General features: G+C 38.9%; 1 protein-coding gene across 2 annotated transcripts in view; it reads right to left on the bottom strand.

Annotated features, from left to right (window-relative positions):
- Nucleotides 1-19,493, bottom strand: part of XPR1 (xenotropic and polytropic retrovirus receptor 1) — a 106,505-nt gene extending 87,012 nt beyond the window's left edge. Inside the window, exon 1 of one of the 2 annotated variants that reach the window (XM_070397192.1) lies at nucleotides 19,336-19,493. In XM_070397192.1, coding sequence (XP_070253293.1) covers nucleotides 19,336-19,413 — 78 coding nt within the window. In that variant the 5' untranslated portion in view covers nucleotides 19,414-19,493. Of the gene's footprint in view, nucleotides 1-19,247 lie in introns of both variants that reach the window. The other variant, XM_070397193.1, reaches the window with a different exon arrangement.
- Between the last annotated feature and the right edge of the window lie 2,739 nt (nucleotides 19,494-22,232).

The raw sequence follows: 22,232 nt of genomic DNA, 5'->3' as shown, positions 1-22,232 counted from the left end.
GGTCTCACACATTCAACAAATAGTTAACTGAATATTTGCTATGTGCCAGGCACTGCCCTAGGTACCTGGGATACATCAAGAGGAAAATAAAAGTCCCTGTCCCAGTGGAATTAACATTCTTCATTCTCCTTTCCATCCCTGAGTTTAGTGATCGGGTTCAATCAATGCCACTATCACAATCTCTTCATTCATTCTCTCCTTTTCTTTTATTTGAACTATTTCAACAGACTCTTAACTGATTTACCAATCTATAAGTTTTCATCTCTCTAATACATCTCACAAACTGTTGTCAGATCAATGTTCCCAAAGCACCAATCTGATTCTCCTGCTCAAAACTTATAAGGATTTCCCAATGGCCATAAAATAAAGCCCATACTCCTCTGCTGGCCTCTAAGGCATCCAGAATGGTCTAATCTACCTTTGTAGGCTTATCTTCCAAACTGGAGAAAACCAATTTCATTTTCACAACCTAAACCTAACACCAAAATGAATAATCTATTACTCATTTTAGCAACCTCATCTTTACCTTTGTTTACAACTATTGCCTCTACCAGGAATCCCCCACCTCTACCACTATCTTTTATATCTAACCTCCAAATCTTAACTATCCTTTAAGATGTAAATTGAATTTAATCTCTTTTATGCTTTGTTTTGATTTCTCCAGCTGGAGGTCATTACTCCCTCCTATGAAATACTATAGTACTCCATTTGAAATCATTTATAGCACTTAATATTTCTACCTTATGTTTTAATTACCTATCTGTTATTTGATCCTCATTTGACTGGAAAGTCAGGTTTTTAGCCACCTTGCTTATACTTGTATTTTAATATTATTATTAAGAAAGTTACTAAGGTTAATTCATTCAATGAACATTATTGGAAATCTATTCTGTGCACTATGCCAGGCTCTAAAGAAATACAGTTGACTCTTGAATAACATGGGTTGAACTGCATGGGTCCACTTATACATGGATTTCTTTCAATAAATACTATAAATGTATTAATTCTTCCTTATGACTTTATTCCCTCTAGCTTACTTTATTGTAAGAATACTGTACATAATACATATAACATACAAAATATGTGCTGACTGTGTTATTGGTAAGGCTTCTGGTCAACAATAAGTTATTTAGTAGTTAAGTTTTGGGGAGTCAAAAGTTATAGCCTCACTTTCTACTGTGTGGGGGGTTGGCACCCCTAACTTCAAGTTGTTCAAGGGTCAACTGCAATGATGAATCAAACAAGGAGATGACAAACATATAAATAAATAAATTAAAATATAATGTTAAATACTAAAAAGAAATACGAATAAAATTTCAAAGTCTAAGGCAAAAGCAATCCTATATAATAAAAGGCTAATACGAAAATCAACCAAACAGTGGAATGACTGGTCACTATGACTCACACTGACCACCAGGGGGAAGACGCTCAACGCAGGAGCTGCCCTCCTGGCCCGAGCAGCAGCGGTGGTGGGAGCCTCTCCTGCCTCTGTGGCAGCACTAAGGATATCCAACTGCCAGAGGGAGAGGGCCTAAGCCAGCGGTGGGCAACCCTTGGCACGCGTGCCAAAGATGGCACGCCAGTAACTTTTGCTGGCACACGAAACCCTCTCTTAAAATCTTCCATTTACAAATTTTTTCTTAATACCAACATTTTTTTTTTTTAATATATTTCTTTATTGATTTCAGAGAGGAAGGGAGAGGAGAGGGAGAGAGAGAAGGAAACATCAATGATGAGTGAGAATCATTGATCAGCTGCCTCCTGCACACCCCCCACTGGGGATGGAGCCTGCAACCCAGGCATGTGCCCTTGGCCGGGATCGAACCTGGGGCCCTTCAGTCCACAGGCTGACGCTCTATCCACTGAGCCAAGCCGGCAAGGGATCATTTTTATTTTTCAGATAAATTCAGTGTAGATGCATCTTAGATAAATAAATAATTTTACATAACAAGTTATCTTAAAGACCATAGACATGGATTGATGAGAGAGGAGAAGAGCAATTTCTATGCCTCTGCCTTAACTCTCCCTGCCTTCCTAGATCTGACCAGTGTTTTGGTTTCATCCACATATGCTTGTGAATCTTTATTCTCAGTGATGAATTTTGTTAAGTCTCGTAATAGGAGTAGCCGGATGGATGATAGTAGTAGCTCGTGCATATCTCTGAAGGTCACGAAATATAAACCTGATGTAAAATCTCTGTCATTAGTGATGCAGCAGCAAAAGTCCCACTGATAATATCAAACAAAGTCATAAAGTTTTCTGTTGGACTATCAGTGTATATGTATACATTAAAAAATAAATGTATTTTTCATCATCATATGCTGTGTTTTTGTCGCTCGAATGAATTTTATTATTTCTTCAAGGTTCTTCACATACGTACACCTTAAGAGATATCAAGTAGGCGTAACATGTTCTCAAAAAATTAGGGTTGGCACACAGAAGAATTTTGAGACAGAGATTTTGCTGGTTTTGGCACACACTCACAAAAATGTTGTCCACTCCTGGCCTAAGCCGTCAGTTGGACAGCCCCCAAGGGTTCCCAACTGCAAGAGGGCACAGGCCGGGTGAGGGACCCTCCCCCTCCCAAAGTGCAAAAATTTTGTGCACTGAGCCTCTAGTGAAAAAATAAAAGTAGATGAAATATAGGAAAAGAAAGATACCATGAAGCAAAACAGGAAAATTAGGCAAACAACTAAACAAGAACAAAGGGAAATTAATATCTCCAAGATTTTGAGCCCAGGTAAAAAGAAAGTTGATTATTGATCACATTAACTAAGTTGGAAAAAATCAAAGAAAAAAATGTGGGCAAAGAAAAGATAAACGTTTGGGTTGACAAACCACTTTAGGTATCCACAGGACAACTGAGATGATCAACAAACAAATGAAAAAAGAGATCAACAGTTTGAAAGATAGGTCATAGCTAGTGGCTAAGAGTTGACAATCATCTATATAAAGGTGATTTGAAATTGCCTAGGGTCTGGATAAATGAAATTTCTCAGAAAGTGAGGAGTGGGCCATCAACAGAATCTTTTGGAATATACAGTAGCAATAAGGAAAAAATCAGATGTATATGGTGCCATAAAAACTAAAGTGTTTTAAGAAGGAAGAGAGATTTAAAATTATCAAAAGCTGTTTGGAGAAGAGATATCTGTATCCCCTTGTTCACTGCAGCATTAATAACAACTAGAGGCCCGATGCACGAATTCATGCACAGGTGGGTTCCGGGCTGGCAATCGGGGCCGATCAGAGCCAGCGGGCTAGGGAAGAGACCATGGGAGGTTGGCCAGCCGAGGAGGTTGGCTGTGGGAGCTCACTGAACACCTCGCCGGCCAGGGGGAGGGACCTTGGGAGGTTGGCTGGCCACTGGAGGTTCGCTGTGAGAGCGCAACTGACCACCAGGGGGAAGCTCCTGCATTGAGCATCTGCCCCCTGGTGGTCAGTGAGTGTCATAGCCACCAGTCAACCGGTCGTTCAGTCGACTGGTCATAAGGGTTGCTTAGGCTTTTATATATATAGATAGCCATAACGTGGAAATAACCTAAGTGTCTATGAACAAATGAATGGATAAAGAAGATATAGTATGTATGTATGTATGTGTACACACACAGAGGAATATTCAGCTATGAGAAAGAAGGAAACGCTGCCATTTGTAACAAACTGGATAAATCTTGAGGGCATTATGTTAAATGAAGACAAATCATTTACATGTAGAATCTAAAAAATCTGAACTCAGAAAGTAGAGAGACTTGGTTACCAAGGGCTGGAATAAGGGGAGGGGAGGAGGTAAAGGAATGGGGAGATATTGGTCAAAGTACAAACTTCCAGTATAAGATTAACAAGTTCTGAGTATCTAAAGTATAACACGATGATTATCATTAATAATACTGTATTCTATACTTGAAAGTTGAAAAGAGTGTATCTTAAATGTCACAAAAAAGAAATGATAATTATGTAATGGGCTGGAGGTGTTAACTAATGCTATGGTGATGATCATTTTGCAATATATAAATACATCAATTAACACGTTGTACACCTTAAATTTATACAATGTTATATGTTAATTATATCTCAATAGAGCTGGACAAATAATTTAAAGATAAATGAGAATATCTGAGTTAAAAAAAAACAACCAAGAAAAGGTTCATTATACTAATAGTAGTTCTGTTTCTTTTAAAATATATATATATTTGTATTGATTTCAGAGAGGAAGAGAGAGGGAGAGAGAGATAGAAACATCAATTATGAGAATCATTTATTGGCCGCCTTCTTGTGTGCCCCCTACTAGGGATTGAGCCAGTAAGCCAAACCATGACCTCCTGGTTCATAGGTCAACGCTCAACCACTGAGCTATACCAGCCAGGCAATAATTATTCTGTTTCTTGAGCTGGATGGTGACCATAGATGCCTCGTCTACATATGTATCTATCTATTTATTTAATTGCAATGCTGCAACTAAATTATAGAGAAAAATAGCTGAATTAGAATGCCTAGACTCTGACTTTCTACTTTAGAGCCTCTAATGTAAACTATCCATATTAAGATTAATAAAGAAAAGCAAGCTAAAAGTTAAAGAAAATTTTTTTTAAAAACTGTTTATAAGTCAAGAAGGAAGAGACTAAGAGGAGGTAATTAGAACTGAGGATCAGGATCTCACTGGTGACCTTCACAAAATGGTTTCAGCAGAGTGATGAGACAGAAGCTAGATTAGATTGAATTGAATACACATGAGAGCTAAGGATATGATGGCAATAAATACTAATCAATAATAAAAGTAGGTAACATTTATTGACTGCCTACTATCAGATGTTGTTTTGAGTATTTTAAACATTTTATGTTAACAGAGGCTCACAACTTTTAAATGTAAATATGATTCTTGTTTTACCACTGAGGATCTAAACTAAGTTATTAAAGCATCTTCCCAAGTATTGCTCATTCTATAATCTGTACTTCTTTGAGAAAAGGATATGTACCCCACTATACGGAGTGAAATCTTCTTTTCTGAGACTTACTTCTGATTTTGGCCTCTGAATTTCCTTTTATTTTCAAAACTTTTCTAAACCATTAGATATTTACATCAGGTATAGTAACTAGCCTCTGAGAGGGCCCCAGTGATTCTTGCCTCCCAGGAAGTAATGCTCTTGTGCAATCTCCTCCCATACTAAATAGGGCTGACATGTATAACCTATAGAATATTGCATAAATGACCGAGTACTACTACCAAGGCTACACCATAAAAGAGATTGCGGTTTTCATCTTGCTCTACTAGGTGTACCAGTTAATAATGCGGATTTTTTTTAACGCTGGAGTTACACATATGTTGATATACATGCGATTTGATATGTATGCTATTTTGTTGTTTTGACAGCAAGCTTCAAAACTTCATGTCAAATTTTCTGAAGGTGTTAACATCATAGATATTTTTACACTTAAAAATGTCAAATTTCGTGCCAAAAAAAGAGCATTTGAGGGAAATTTTAATTCATTACTTTATTTTGAAGAAAAGTGCTGCTGAAAAGTATCATACACTTCGGGAAGCTTATGGTAAACATGCTCCATCTCAAGATGCTTGTGAACGCTGGTTTAAACACTTTAAAAGTGGTGATTTCGATGTGAAAGACAAAGAACATCCAGGTCAACCAAAAAAGTTTAAAGACCAACAAGTACAGGCATTATTGGATGAAGACGCATGTCAAACTCAAAAACAACTTGCAGAAAGATTAAATGTTGCTCAGCAAACAATTTCCAATTGTTTACAAGCAGTGAGAAAGATTCTAAAGGAAGGAAAATGGGTGCCACATCAACTGAACAAAAGACAAATGGAAAACTGAAAAGTCATCAGTAAAATGTTGCTTCAACGGCACAACAGAAAGTCTTTTTTGCATGGAATTGTGACTGGCAATGAAAAGTGGATTTATTTTGAGAATCCTAAACACACAATATCATGGGTTAATCCAGGTCAACCATCAACATTGACTGCAAGGCCAAACTGCTTCAGAAAGAAGACAATGCTCTGTGTTCGGTGGGATCAGGAAGGTGTGGCGTATTACGAGCGTCTAAAACCAGGTGAAACCGTTAATACTGATTGCTACGGACAACAAATAATCAATTTGAACCACGCTTTGATTGTGAAATGACAAGAATGGGCCAGAAGACATGGCAAAGTAATTTTGCTTCATGATAATGCACCATCACACACTTCAAAACCAGTTAAAGACATGTTAAAAGATCTTGCCTGGGAAGTATTATCCCACCACCATATTTTCCAAAACTTGCTCCTTCAGATTACCACTTGTTCCAATCGATGGCACACACACTTTCTGAGCAGCACTTCAAAACGTACGAAGAAGTGGAAAATTGGGTCTCTGAATGGTTTGCCTCAAAACTAGAGGCCCGAAGCATGAAATTCGTGCACAGGGGTGTATGTCCCTCAGGCCAGCCTGAACCCTCTCCAATCTGGGATCCCTCTCACAATCCGGGACTGCTGGCTCCCAACTGCTCGCCTGCCTGCCAGCCTGATCACCCCCTAACCACTCCCCTACCAGCCTGACCGTCGCCTAACTGCTCCCCTGTCAGCCCAGTCACCCCCAACTGCCCTCTCCTGCAGGCCTGGTCACCCCTAACTGTCCTCCCCTGCCAGCCTGGTCGCCCCCAAATGCCCTACCCTGCAGGCCTGGTTGCCCCTAACTTCCCTCCCCTGCTGGCCTGGTCGCCCCTAACTGCCCTCCTCTGCCAACCAGGTCACCCCTAACTGCCCTTCCCTGCAGGCCCGATCCCCCTCAACTGCCCTCCCCTGCAGGCCATCTTTGGCCATTATGGGGGTGGCCATCTTGTGTGTTGGAGTGATGGTCAATTTGCATATTATCTCTTTATTTGATAGGATATCTAACCTTCACAATATTCTTGAAAGGTAAATACCTACATTTTACATACACACAAAAAAACTGAAGTTCAGAGAAATAAAATAACTTTTTAAAGGTATCAGCCAATAAGTGAAATAAATGCAATTAAAGCAAAAATTTATATAAAAGTAAAGCTACTTTCTCTACTAGCTTCAAATCTGAACAGATCTCATATCCTGAAGGAACCCTTTCCTTTATCCTATTCATTCCTAAAGGTTCTATCCTATTTTCATGTTAATAGAGAAATTTCTCAAATGAAAAGTACACACATGTTGCCTCAATTACTTTAACCTCTTAAAATCCAGAATAAAGCTAGCACAAGACAATTAATGTTAAAAATTCACAATGGGCTCCTTTTGTCATATCCAAAGTCCTATCCTTAATCGTCATTCTCATTGACCTGTTTACAATGTCAATTCTGATAATCCATTTACCCTTAAGACCCCTGACTCTTGTGGCAATATATTTTCCAAGATTTCCTCTACTGTGTCTCTATTTTTCTGCCTTAATACTACTTTCTCTTAGTAAATTGTTTCTTTAATTTCTATCTCAATTAAAACTACCTTATCTTTTGATACAGTTTTTTAAATTCCAGCTACTTATTTATACTTATAGACATTTCACACATGAAATCAGCATATTTAAGAACTAATTTCAAGAGTTTACCATCCCCCAAAGTAGCTACTTTACCAGTTTCCCTAGATTTAAAGCATATTGAATTCTTCCCCCTTCACTCCCTATACCTATACTAGTAAGTGTTACACTTATTGTCCTAAGTGCTTTCCAATAATTAATTCATTTCATTTTACATGATCCTCAGAAGTAGGCATTATTATTATTATCCCCAGTTTAAATTGTGGCACAGAAAGGCTAAATGGCTTCCCCAAGCTCACAGAGTTATCACAATTTCAATTCTAATTTCTCAATCAAGAACTGAATTTTTTTAAAGTCCATGATACTAAGCAAAAAAAAAAAAAAAAAAAAAAATCCTATAGAAAACATTTTGCAACCCTTTCTTTTTAGCAAATATCTAATAGCAACATATTTTGAAATACTCATATTTCAAAAGCTTACTCTACTCAAAAAGAAATATTTATAAAAAATGTATAAACCTGTCAGACTGGTGCAGCTCAGTGGTTGAGCAACAACCCATGAACCAGTTCAATTCCTAGTCAGGGCACATGCCTGGGTTGCGGGCTCCATACCCAGTAAGGGCCGTGCAGGAGGCCAATCGATGATTTTCTCTCTCCATTCCTCTTCCTTCCTCTCTCTCTCAAATCAATAAAAACTTTTTGAAAATATATAAACTCTGTCATTAGAAGTGGTGACTCAAGTTGATTACCAACAGTTTTATTACCTATCAAATATATTTGAAAAACGAGAAAGACTATCTCAGTTTCATTATCACTGATCACATTTGAGTTTGTTAAATAAAACTAAGTAAAAATGGCTAAATCAACATTCACTAAATAAGCAAACTAAAAAAATAGGAAACTTCTCTAAATTGATACCAAAGCAATTCATTTCCAGAGTTCTAGCCACACTTTGTAGGGGACAGACATGAACTTTAATTTTCTTCATATACTGTCTTCAATCATGCTCTTCTGAAGCTCTATTTCTCATCTTTTAATGACATCTCAGGCAGATCTCATGGCCTTTCAGTCATTTTCCGTTGTTTAAAAAAAAAAAAGTTGCTAAATATGCCAGAAACCGACAGATTCTGGATGCTGACAGTTATCTACTACTCTGCCTAACACATAGTAGGCTCTCGATAAATACTATATATTATTTCTATTATACTTCATCAAATGTAATATGCCACTAATAGTAATATACTCCATAACTGTATGTGCCTCTAAGCATGAAAGTCTGCCAATTAACCTATGAGACAGCATTGATTATAAGATGTATATTGATGTCAGATGTTAAAATGTGGGAAAAATATATATTAAAATTAATTAAATAAGGGAATTATTCAAGGTTTCATTATTTTTGGCTAAACTATTTGGCTTTTTTGTCTTTGGTGTTTTCTCTCCAATGAACCCTCTAAGATCTAAATTACACATCTCACTTTGCACTGATCCCTGCCCTCAATCTCTTCTTTAAAATCCATGATGGTTCACACCCAGGAAACATTTAAACTCCTCAGCAAGGTATCTGAGGCCTTCACCCTTTGATCCCTTCTAGTCCACCTTTCCAACCTCACCCTATCAGCTCTCCAACATCTATTAAACCAGGTATCATTAATATGCTTGGACACTTCCACCTATCTATGCCTTTATACAGTATTACCTTTCCTACCTTGATTGCCCCCAGTGCCCTTTCCCTCTTCACCATGTGATCAAACCCTATTCAACCTCTAGTAGCCAGGTCAAATACCATCTCTGTGATACTTCCAAGACAAATACTTTTGATTTCCAGGGCAAGATAAATTTGTCATCCCTCCGGAACATAATACTATGATTAGGAGGCCACACAAGTTATGAGCTCTTCTTAGAGCAGGGTTTTACTTATCTTTACATCTCTGGTCCTTGCATGATCCTGACAATGTCACACCATGTGAAGAATCCAGGCTCTGAAATAAGACACACCTGTGTCTGAATTTTGGGTTGTTGTTTTTTCACTCACTAGCTCTGTGACCTTGGGTAACCTACTCAATCTAAGACTCAATGTCTTCTTAAAACAGAAATTACAAAACCTACCTTAGAGGTAAGGATTAAATGTAAAATGCCTGGCACACCAGAAACACTCAATTAACATTAGCTGCTGTTATTATCATCATAATTGTTTAACTAGAGGCCCGATGCATGAAATTCATGCAAGAGTAGACCTTCCTTCCCCTAGCTGCCAGCACCAGCTTCCCTCTGGCACCTGGGACCCGGGCTTCCCTTACAGCCTCAACTTCGTCTGGAAGGTCATCCGGAAGGACTTCTGGTCTAATTAGCATATTACACCATTATTATTATAGATTACTTTAAAAAAAAAAAAAAAAAAGGAAGGTGCCCTAACCGGTGTGGTTCAGTTGGTTGGAATGGTGTCCCATGCACTGAAAGGTGGCAGGTTCGATTCCCAGTCTGGTACATGCCTAGGTTTCGGGTTTGATCCCCAATTGGGGCACTTACAGGAGGCAACCAATTGATGTTCCTCTCTTACATGGTTATTTCTTTCCCTCACTCTTCCTCTCTCTAAAATCAGTAAGAAGCATATCCTCAGTGAGGGGAAAAAACTAAAAAGATTTAAAAAGTAAAGTGGCACTCAAGAATACTTAATGGACTGGTTTAATACATATGCTGATCTTCTCTAGTCATACTGTATATGCCCCAACTTTGGCTTCATAATGTGTCATAAGAAATGGGAGTGTATTCTTCATGTACAGGTAACACACATAACCTGTGTTAACATTCAAACATAGATTATGTTACAGGGAAATGGCTAAATGATTCTTCAACTTTCCTAAGTCTTGCTTTCTACCTAACCCCTCAAGTTTGACCATAATTCTTTAGTCCTGTCTCCTTGCATAAGATAGGTTCCTAACCAGACAGAGCAATGGCTAATTTTCTGTAGTCGAGTGAACAATAATATTAATGTTTGAGTTTCATAATTTACAAAAGTCTTTTAATTGATACACATAAGAACTATTTTAGGTAGTTAATGTGATCTAAAGGATTAGATTCAGATTAAATATATTAAAGTAGAGTATTTGAGTAATCATTAACAAGAACATTTAAATTCATATTAATTCTTACAAAGAAAATTCATTCTTAAAATTTAAAAGCAAAGAAATATTTGTATGGCAGTGATAAGATTCAGCAAAGTCCAGCAATGAGCAGGAGGTCAATATTCTTTACGCAGCTTCTGTTATCAGCTAGTTCTGAGACTGAACACATTTATTCACCTATAAAATAGAGGTGCTGAAAAGTTCATTTTCAACTCTAAAATCAATTCTAGTATTAAAAATTAAATTATATTAGAAAATTGAGAAGAGCTAAAATTAGACAGCCATTAAAAACTCAAATAACTCACTTAAGCTATTTAACATACTTAAGAATACACATGTGCATTTCACCCCAATTTAAAAAAAAAAATACACAGATATAGTATAGAACCGAAATGAATAGAAGTTACAAGTAACCAGAGTGAACTAATTTTTCAAAATCCCTAATGTTTCCTATCTGGTTTTCTTACTATATATAAAAAGGTTAAGGACAATTTATTAACATAAATATTACAGATAACAGTAATAATAGCTAAAATCAACAAAGTCATTTTCCAAGAAAACCTGAACTGGTCAAACCCAGAGGGACAAGTTTTGAGGCTCGGTTTCCCTCACAAAGATACTGCTAACCTAATATCAACACTATTTAGCTCTGTAGGAAAAGTTATTTTAAATATATATATATATGTGTGTGTGTGTGTGTGTGTGTACACACACACACACACACACACACACACACACACACACTAGAGGCCCGGTGCATGAAATTCATGCACGGGTATGGTCTCTAGGCCTGGCTGACGATAACGACCGATCTGTGGGACAATCAGCACCGGGGTGACCAGGGAGCCCTTGCTGGCCCCCTGCCTTGGCTGGCCTGAGGCCTGTCAGCTGGGCGCAGCTCCTGTATTGAGTGTCTACTCCCTGGTGGTTAATGTGCGTGATAGTGACTGGTCATTCCACTGGTCATTCTGCTGTTCAGTCAATTTGCATATTAGGCTTTTATCTCTCTCTCTCTCTCTCTCTCTCTCACACACACACACACACACACACACACATACACACACACACACACACACACACACGGTTCTTACTATGCGCCAGGCATTCATTGTTCTAGGCACTTTTCCTTTTTTAACTCATTTAATTCTTGCAAAACTCCTATAAAGCTAATATTATTACCCCCATACTACAGACGAGGAAACTGAAGCACAGAGAGGCTAATAAATTTTAGAGCTGGAATATGAACCTAGGCAGTCTGGCTTCAGAGTTTGCTCTCTGTATGCATTATTAACATACTAGCATATGATGTTAAAAAAAAAAAAGTAATAAAATGAATCAGGGTGATTGTGTTAACTCAGCCACGAACCAAGTCATGTGACCTTGAATCACTTAACCTCTCTGGACTTCATTTCCCAATCTATAAAGAGAAAAGGTTTTTAAAGTACTTACCATAGTGCCCAATACAGTAAGCACTCAAAAGATAAGTTATTATTGTCACTGCCACCACCAGTCTATTATTTACAATTCCCATATAAAAGCTAGAGCTCCAAAATATGACAGATTTGATTTCAAATTCTGGCTCCACTAAGCCTAGGTTTTCTCATCAGTAAAATGGAGATAATAAATCATCTACCTTGCAAAACTGTTGTAAACCTGGTTCCTAACTGCTGAATAAATGTTAACTCCTTTTTCCTTAATGACAAACTAACCACATTTCCACTAATTCAATTCAAAGACGGGAGAATGAAGTCCCAGGGAGCCAACTGTCCTTTGCAGTGGGGGGTATGAAGGGAAAGAGATACCAAAGAATTCTCACCCATTCATCACCCATGGGGTTCCCTTATCCTCTTATGTGCTTCCTAACACTAGAGCTTTTTCTCAGGCCATTTCCTTACTTTCTGATAGGAGTCTTACCTGGTAGCAACAAACAGAAAATTTTCAGGAAATCCAAAAGGTCAAAACTATTTTCATAATAATACTACAACTTCATTCATTTTTCTTCATTTTTTTTCCACTCTCATTCTTCCAAGAGTATACAGTGGAGTTTTCCAGAGGCTACATGAAGTGTGATGTCATGTCTCTGATGACTAATAAGTGTGCTTGTATACTTTTATATTTTTAAGATTTCTCAGTTTTAATTTCTAATACAGCATGTATCAATAGACACTGGAATCCTCAATAATTTTTAAGAATTTCAATTTGGTCCCGAGACCAAAAAGTTTAAAAACACTGCTCTAAGGTATAGAAAAAGCCCTCAAAGCACATGGTTTATTCTGTGAATTACAACTTCACCAATTTAGCCCAAATAAATAACTCACACAATCATCTAAAAACTCCCTACATTCCTGTCTGATTACATTTCAGCCCTTTAATCTTCAAAAAAAAAATCACTTGCTCACTAATTATTTATGAATAGTCAGTGACAGAACTGGGTCTAAGGACTTATATCTCCTTATTCCTGGTGTATAGTTTGTCTAAATACTGCAAGTCAACCTCAATAAAAAAGAAATGACTAGGTTCTCAATCAACATATTGTCCCCCTTGTTACAGAGATAACAAAATTGTAAGTTATGCTAACAGCAGGTAAATTATACTTTCCTCTGACTTCTAATAAATAAACAACATTTAAAGAATTTTCTGATTAGTTCCTATAAATACCATATACCTGCTTGGTGATGGGAAGAAATAGGTAATTATTTCCTCCTATAAACAAATTAGATTTAAAGGTGTATAACATAAAGAGTTTGAAAAATTAAGGTGAAAGTCTTCCATATCATTTACACAAGTGATCCAAATTTATAACTATGTCCCAGGACCTCGATCTGCAATCTTCCCTTTTAACACAATTTTTAATTTTGAAAACAGTATGTTTACTAAAATATAAAAGGTAAAACACACACAAAAACAAAAAATACTGGTTTTTTTCTATTTTTAAGATAATGAAACAGCCAAAATTTCATAACAAATCATCCTATAGCAAAGTAAAACCCCTCTAAATATTGGTTGAGTGAATTAATAATTTTTAAGTTATTTGTGTTCATGAGCTTTGTCTACTTGGCTTATTTTAGCATTTACTAGGTAAGGGGAAGACCTGAAAAGGCAAGAGCCTTAGTGAATTCTGACACTCTCTCAATCCTAAAAAGCCAATTCAATATCAAGCAACCCATAACCCAGGTTTGGTTAAGCTGTGCAACTTGAGCAGTCTTCCAAGCATTTTTTATGTCAAATCCATCTCCTATGAATATCTATATAATAAGAGCCTAAGCGACCGTTACAGCAGAACGACCAGACGACCAGTCACTATGATGTGCACTGACCAGAAGCCGGGCTCATGGCTAGTGAGTGCAGTGGTGGTAGTGGGAGCCTCTCCCTCCTCTGCTGCAGGTGGGAGGTAAGGAGCGAGGGGTCCCAGAATGCAAGAGGGCGCAGGCCAGGCTGAGGGACCCCCCCTACCCCAGTGCACAAATTTCATGCATCGGGCCTCTAGTTTACTTATAAATTATATCCTTCTAAAACTGTATACATTATAAAACACAGAATTTTTTATTTCTTGATTTCAGAGAGAGAGAAAGAGAAAGAGATAAAAACATAGATTTGTTGTTCCACTTATTTATGCATTCATTGGTTGATTCTTCTATGTGCCCTAAAAGGGGATGGAACCCATAACCTTGGCGTATTGGGACAATGCCCTAACCAACTAAGCTACCCGGCTGGGGCCAAAACATACAATTTTTAAAATAGAAGTTATTAAAAGATGAGACAATGATAAAATAATTCTTACCTTTCATTTGTGAATACTACAAAAATATTTTTAGTCTAAGAAAGTATCAATAATAACACTTTTAGAGAACATAACTGAAAAGCTTCATTATTTTTTAACATCTTAATAATTTTGTAATATAGCATTCTAGTTCAAATTTCAGGATTCAGTTGATTGTGAAACTTGATTATAACTATCCACTGAAAATTCCCTAAGAATACCTACTAAACAAGGTCGTATCAATCCATTTTTAGTAAAATGTTATTTCTCCTTCTCTTATGCATAAAAATAAATATAGCTACTACTATCTAATACTACCTTCTCTTACTTCATGGAAATTAGGAGTACTCTCCTTTGGGGTCTATGATGCAAATATACTTGAAACCCCTAACCAGCACAACTTAATCAGTCTCTCAAATGCTTTCCAGATTAGGGCTAGATTTGAAGCTAGAACTAATTTTCCATGGTCATCGCAGGTCAAATAAGATTCTTAGGTTCTTATGATCTGGGCCTTCACCCAAAAGCTGTTCCAAAACCAAAACTGCAGGTTTGGATGGACAAGTATAATCTTCCCAGGATACTTACCCTAACATATTTCATTATAGGAAGATAATAATGAACAGTAATACCTTCCTGTCTTATACAACATTCATTCACTCAATTCATTCACTCAACATTCATTCATTAACATTACTCATGTTAAGAAACATTTGTAAATGCTAGGCATCTTACTGACACAATCATGTACAAGTGTTATCTTAAATATGCTATACTGTACTTTCATTTACAGAAGCACTGAAAGAAAAAGTGTGATTTGTGCCCCATCGGGTGGCCAAACTGGAAATTTCAAACAAGTTCCAGCAAGGCAAGTTAACCCTAACTAATCAACACAATACCTTTGGGAAATTGAAGCCTACAACACAAGTGTTCTCATGGGAGAGTTCTATAAATGAAAAGCACAATTGTGTTGTGGCAATGTTTCCTTACATTTGAAAATAAGGGATGTGCAGTTATGCAGAATCTCTCCTTTCCCAAATCCTGCAACAAAATATTAATCCATGACTATCATTGCTTATTTAATTAAACAAAAGAGTTTGAGTCAGTTTTCCATTCACAGATTAAAATACAAAATTTTTTGAAAGAACACTATTAATTTAAAAGGATGTTATTAATAATGTTCCTTTAAATTATTTCCTCTTCATATATCAAACAATTAAACCATAAAAACATACAGAAATTTAGAGCCAGATGGGTCCTTAGAAAATACAGAGCTGTGACTTAGAAACCATCAAATCTAGTTGGCTCTGGTTACAAATGAAGAACCTAAAGCCCAGAAAGAGAAAGTGAATTAATCAGGGTCACAGAGCTAGGCTAGGGTGAACTGACTCCTAATGCTTAAACATCTGTGCTCAAGAGACTAGCTATCTATATCTGATCCTGGACAAGTGACTTAACGTCTCTAGACCTTAGTTTCCTTGCCTGAAAAAACAAGGAGATAGATAATCTCTAAATTCCTTTAAGTCTAAAATCATAAAATTTAGGAGCCTCATTATTTTAGTATCTTACAAAACTAAAGTATACACTGACAAAAACCATTTCTGGTTCCTGAGAAACCAAACCACAGGACCCTAGGGAAGAAAATACAAGTCAGCAGCCTAAGGCACCAAATATATTTGCTTCTTTTGTTAATATTCTGTAAAATATTAACATAGCCAGACTAGTCTATTTGGTTGAAAGTGGTCTAAGTTAATTTTGATTAATCAATTACAGAACTCTATACAATCACTGATCCTAAATTTTTAAAAAATATTCTTACAAAAATTTATTAATGTTCTATTTTACATGCCAAGATTTACACTCAAATAGATTACTGGAAACAGGAATAGTCTATGCTCATTTTTTTTTATTCCTTGTAAAAACTATTCAGAAGTGGATGGAATAGATTTTCTTCATACGGTTCTCCATATTGCTCTATTCTTTTGTGCTTTATTATTCTGTCTATGAAGACCTAGTTTAGGAACTCTACAATTTACTTTTAAATTAGAAACTCCAATAATTTTCAGGATATTGATGGGTCACTATCAAATAATTTTAACAATCCAAGGAAGAAAAACAAAAGTTAAATCAAAAACCTATGAACTACAACGAACCTTAAAAAGCTCTGGGCCTATAGTCTTACTTTATGGAGGAGGAGAGTCCTGGAAAGGCAAAAAGACTGTCCCCAAGGTCTTATGGCTAACATATACGAGAACTAGCACTATTGTGTGACCAGGTATATCCAATGATACACATAATTACAGATATAAAACAAAATTGTCAGTGTCTATGTAATGCTCTGCTTAAAATAAAATTTAATATAGCAAAATGACATAAAAACCAAAGATAAAGCATAGTGGTTTACAGCACTAGAAACCACCCTAGGCAAGAAATCAGGGGTAATATACCAAAATTTCACTACCAGTGCTTGAATAACAAATGCAAGTGTCCGTTCTGCTAAGCGTGTTCCAAGAGCATCACCTTCATACATGAGAAACTACATTTTATTGCATTACAAGAAGGTTCTTTTCTCTAGCAAAGACTAACATCTTTTATGATGTTCTTCCTCCTACCCTCCTAAGTTTTAAAGCTGCCAAAATTTCTGAACGCAAAACACGCTTAGGTATTTCTCTTTATTTTCAAAGGACCAGCACCAGCTCTTGAGAAACAATATACCGCACATAAATCCTAGCCCTATTTTTTAAAATGTCTTTAATTGCTCCAATGCACAAAGAAAAGTGCCCCTTATTTAATTTTGCCTACCAAACAATGAGCTTATCCAGGGCAGGAGTCACATAGTAGGGACTCTCTGCAAAATAAAATTTCCATTATCCACAGTAAATGAATTTTCCCCAAAATGATTTATAATTGGCCTGGGAAAGATAATACAATCACAAATGTGCTCAGGAATTTTGTCCCTCTTGTAACCAACCTTGAGTAACCATTTAAGACTAGTGCCCGAATGGAGTAAGTGAATGAAGAGTCCCAGAATTACTGTGGTTACTCCAGCCACAAAGCTGACATTACAAATCAGAAGGTAATTGCACTTTCAAACGAAACTGTATGCTTCCACTTCCATCCCCAGATATTCCAAATTAATACAGTTCTATGAAACAGTTAAGTGTTGTAATACTTAAAATGAATCATAGCAAACAGCTACTATTACTTCTGCCCAAATCAAGCATGCCATACTATACAGCAAGTGCAAGATGTTGCCTCAGCATGCTATGTCCTATGCCTCTCTGAAGAACTGGCAGTGGTGCTGAAAATTACTACTACTGGAAAGATGAAAGACCAATACCCTCCTTTCAATAAAAACCATCGGCTGGACTCTAGCCAAGGTTTAAAACTGCCTGAATGTTATTAGGAACAATAAATCAAAAACTCTCCAGGCTGAAAAGCTATCCCCTTATTTCATTCTTACAAATGCAGCCACAAAACACTATAAGAAAATTAAGTGACAAGAAAAGCATTACTAATTTTAGGCCTCTCGTTTCTGGCAATAATAAAATGCTGTATGTTACAAGGTGGATTTATTTTACAATCTTCCAAGGTTCTGTTTAACCGACCTCCTACAGCCCTTTCCCCGTCTTCTTCAATTATTACAACTGCTATATGATTAAATAAACTCACACTATTGCTGAAACACCCTATCCCTGAACTTAAATAGAAATGAAACAGAGTACCAAAATATTTTATTTCACAAAATCCAGCTGGTATATCTGTGTTCCTACTGATTTTGTACTCTTTGTTCTTGCACATAACATAGATGTGAATTCCTGGAGTCTTTCTCTATCCAGGAGCTGAACTGCCAGCTACGGAGAATAACCTATTGCAATGCTTAAAGCCCTTCAGGTTATCTCACCTTCTGAATATATACATGGGTTCATTATCTTCACTTTCCCCCTGTATTACTGTAAGGTTCCTTACCACTATCGATTAAGTACCCTACAGGTTATCACAGAAATTAGGGGGGAGGGGGACCATGATTTCTGTAATAGGCAGGTATGGCTTTAAAAAAAAGTACATTGTTTACAATATAGTACTTTTCTCCCTAGTTAACAAAAATTTTAGGGGGGAAAAAAAAACCCTGAAAATTTTAATAATTCTCTTCTTTCCTCCTTCCTCTTGCCCCTTCACTCCTTTCCAAAACAACAGAAGAGTCAAAACCTAAGACGTGATTACTTTGCATACTCCCTGCAGCCAGCCAAACGAGTCTTCCTATGCAAACGGAGTAGTTGATGACAATACGTTGGTTTAACACCGCATGTGTGATACACATTTCAATCAAGTTTCAGCGCAGTTACGAAGCCTTTGTCAACAGTGGCAAGTGGGCAAAGGCAGAAGGGCTCTACGGGGCGAAGGAACCCGCCAGAGGGGCTGATCCGAGAGGAGGATTCCTCCGGGAGAGAAACGCGAGCAAACCTGGCCACGGGGGCGCCCGCCCGGGGTGGGGACGAGAGGTCAGGGGAGAGGGGAGGGGAGGAGGGAAGGAGCGCGGAGCGGCCGAGACCCGGCTGCCTTCGCACCCCGAGCCCCCCACCTGCGGCTGGCCCTCCACCCCCGCGCCCCAGCTCCGGCGGGGCAGTGCCCTCCCTCCCGGCCCGCCGCCTGCATATCCGTTACCCCAGCGGCAGCGGGGCGGCGGGGGAGGGGAAGGTCAGCGGGCCCGGAGGGGCCGGCGCGGCGGGGATGCCGCAGTGGCTCCCCGCGGCACCGGGTCAAAGTCTGCCCCGGCGCGGGGAGACAGCAAGAGCGGAAGGCGGCCGGGGAGGTCGGGCTGGCGAGACGGTGGCCCCTCCGAGTCCCCCCACAGCCCGGCCGCCGCCGGTACCTCATACTGGATGTATTGCTTCCTCCACTCCGGAGTGATGTGCGCGGAGAGGTGCTCAGCGAACTTCATCCTGGCGTTCCCCCCTCACCCCCACTCGGGTCCAGCAGTTCCAGGCGGCGGCAACGACGGCGGCGGCGGCAACAGCGATTCCGACTCCTCCCCACATGGGCCCCGGCGCGGCGCGGCGCTGAGCTTCTCTCCTCCTCCGCCGCCGCCGAGGTCTCCTCAGAGCCGCCCTCCCGCCATCTTCCTCCTCCTCTCCATAGCCCCGCCCCGCTCCGCCCACTCTACGTCATCGCCATGGTAACCGCCTACGCCGCCCCGACGGAAGGGGCTGAGTAAGGGGCGGGACTTGGGTACATTCCTCAAGGCCCCGCCTCTTCGGGGCCGGACGTGCTGGAGGCACCTCCCCTGACCTCTTCCTTCTGGCTCCTTTGGGCCTTACAGCTGCTCCCTACCGCCTGCCTGGGAAGCTGCAGTGTTGTTATTACAATTAATATTAATACTGTAGCGATAATCATTCATAAGAGACGTTTATATTTGCAAAGAATTGTGCAAATATTTTCCACTTTAATACTTATTCTTCATAAAACCCTTAAGGATGGATCAGAATTAATCCGAATGGAGTTAAGAGCCAAATGTATTTAAAGGAGCCAGATTTTACACGCTTTAGGTACTCAGTAAATGCTTGTTGAATTTAGTGAAAGGCATCAGTGCCAAAAATTGCATGCTGCTTCTGAATTTCAATGTAATTATCCAGTCCCAGGTCTACCAGAAAGGCCAATAACAACACCTGGACTCCAACCAGAACTGGTGCAGTACCAACTGGACTTGTGAGTAAGCTTTCTGGGGTAGGGAAAGGGAAACCAATATTGGGAGGAAAGAGAATCCCTTAGGTGTACCAGAAGTGGGTCCAGCATGCAGCTGAACTGTCCTCCAGGAGCATGGGGTATAGATCACTCACACAGTGTGGCACTACTATGAGGGTAAGAGTAATTGTCTTGTCCTGGAAGACCTGACTTGGGACAGAGACCCAGGTCCTTCCCTGAGTGGAGAGGTCCTAGATAATAATAGCTAACATCTATTAAGCACTCACTGTCCGTGTACCAAACACAATTCCAAATTCCTTACATATACTTTAATTTTTAATTCTTACAATTTTGACGAGACCCAGAGACTAGAGGACTACTAAGACCAGGACAGTATTCTGAGGTACCAGTCTCTACTTTGGGCTTCTTTTTTTTTTTTCTTCCATGTATTTTTCCCCTTTCCCTTCCTCTTAATTCATGCCAATAGGGGTTCTGCAATCGTTTTCTCAAGAGAGGGATGAGGCAAATGGAAAATAGGCATAGGCTATGTGTCTTTCTGACTTTTGTGACACAAAAGCCTCAACCCCTGGTGGAAGGCTAATCAAGGTCAAAAAAAAAGAGGAGGAGCAGCAGCGAGGACTCCTCTCACCTCAGCACCTTAAGTACCGTCTGCCCACCATAACAATGCCTCTCTATGGGAGAAAGAGATAGGCAAAAAAGAGAGAGCAATGCTCTCAGGAAGAAGGCACAACCACAGAGAGGAAATAACTGCTCGGTGTGTCTAAGAAGACAGAACCAGAAGCAGCTGCAAACAAGATTGCTAGGCCTTTAGCCAGAATGGACTAGAATGGTAGATTCTTGGCAGCAACTCCTGTAGACTATGGTATCCTGCTCCCAACAGCACCATATCTTGGTGCCTCAACTGTGCACAAGATTCTGGAACCATGGCCCACACCAAAGAAGAAAAGAAATCCTCAATATGAGCTCTATAACCAACAATTCTTAATTTTTCTCATGCCTGATCCAGAGTCCTGATACTCAGTTGGACATAAAAAGCCTAATTTATCTGAAGAAGTAGATTTAATAACAAGTTTCCTTATTCCTAGCATTACTTCAGATATTTCACTGACAGAACCATCCAATACTTGGCATTTATTGAAAGTAGGTACTTTCTGTAGAGCACTGGGCTAGGTACTATGAGTGATATTCTGAATAGTTTTACTCTGAATCAGAAGGGTCCCAGGCCTTACACTTTCTTTTGTAAATATGCAAATAACTCTTCACTTAACAAAACTTTATTAAGCACTATGATATGCCAGTCACACCACTTTGACAATGAAAGATAGTTCAAAACTAGAACGACTATTTTTCCTTGGAGGACATCACAATTCAGTCAGAAAGACAGGCAGGTAGACCAATATCTAGACCACAATGTGATATGTGCTGTAACTGAGGTATGTACAAGGAAGCACACATCCAACTGGATGGTGACCCAGAGAAGGTGACTTTGAAACACAGTATTAAACAACAGTCTGACCTGGAGAAAGACACCTAACAATCTCAAAGGTAAAAAGCAAGAAGTCAGGGTTGTTAAAGAATGGCAAGAAATTGTCTGACCAGAATATCCTCTAAGGCAATTAAATGTTCCCTCCTCAAAGAAACTCTTTCTATCCCCTCCTCTCCCTTCCTCAGTCTGGCCCCTCAGCCACCTGGTGCACACCCTTCATTGCACTGCCAACAATAATTTGTGTCCAATTGAGCTCCTTGAAGACAAATTGCTCATTTCTCTTGTTTTCTCCAATTTAGCGTGGTGCCTGGCTGCCACTCAAGCATTCAATAAATGTTGAAGGAACAAAGGAAAGAAAGAAGGGAAAAGAGAAGGAGGATAGAAAAGACAGTTCACATGGAGGGAAGTTGCAGGAAAAAAAATTAAATTGGAACGAGATTGTGAAGGAATAGATCATGTCAGCACAGGCGGTGTGGGGTCTTTAAAAAGGTTTAAGCGGTAAGTGACTTACTCAGCCTTGGGAAAGTGGTATAGAGAAGCTTCCTGGTTTTGAACACTAGGCTCAGGGAATACACAGGCCTGACTTAAAACTCGAACTCAGGCATTTATAATTTTGAACAAAGTACATTAGCTCTTAAGACCTCAGTTTCTTTATCTCTCGAATGAGGA

This window comes from Myotis yumanensis, unplaced genomic scaffold (assembly GCF_028538775.1).
Source record: "Myotis yumanensis isolate MYYU_CA2020_CCGP unplaced genomic scaffold, mMyoYum1.0.hap1 SCAF_17, whole genome shotgun sequence".
Classification (NCBI taxonomy): Eukaryota; Metazoa; Chordata; class Mammalia; order Chiroptera; family Vespertilionidae; genus Myotis; species Myotis yumanensis.
This window is presented reverse-complemented; position numbering and strand designations above follow the sequence as displayed.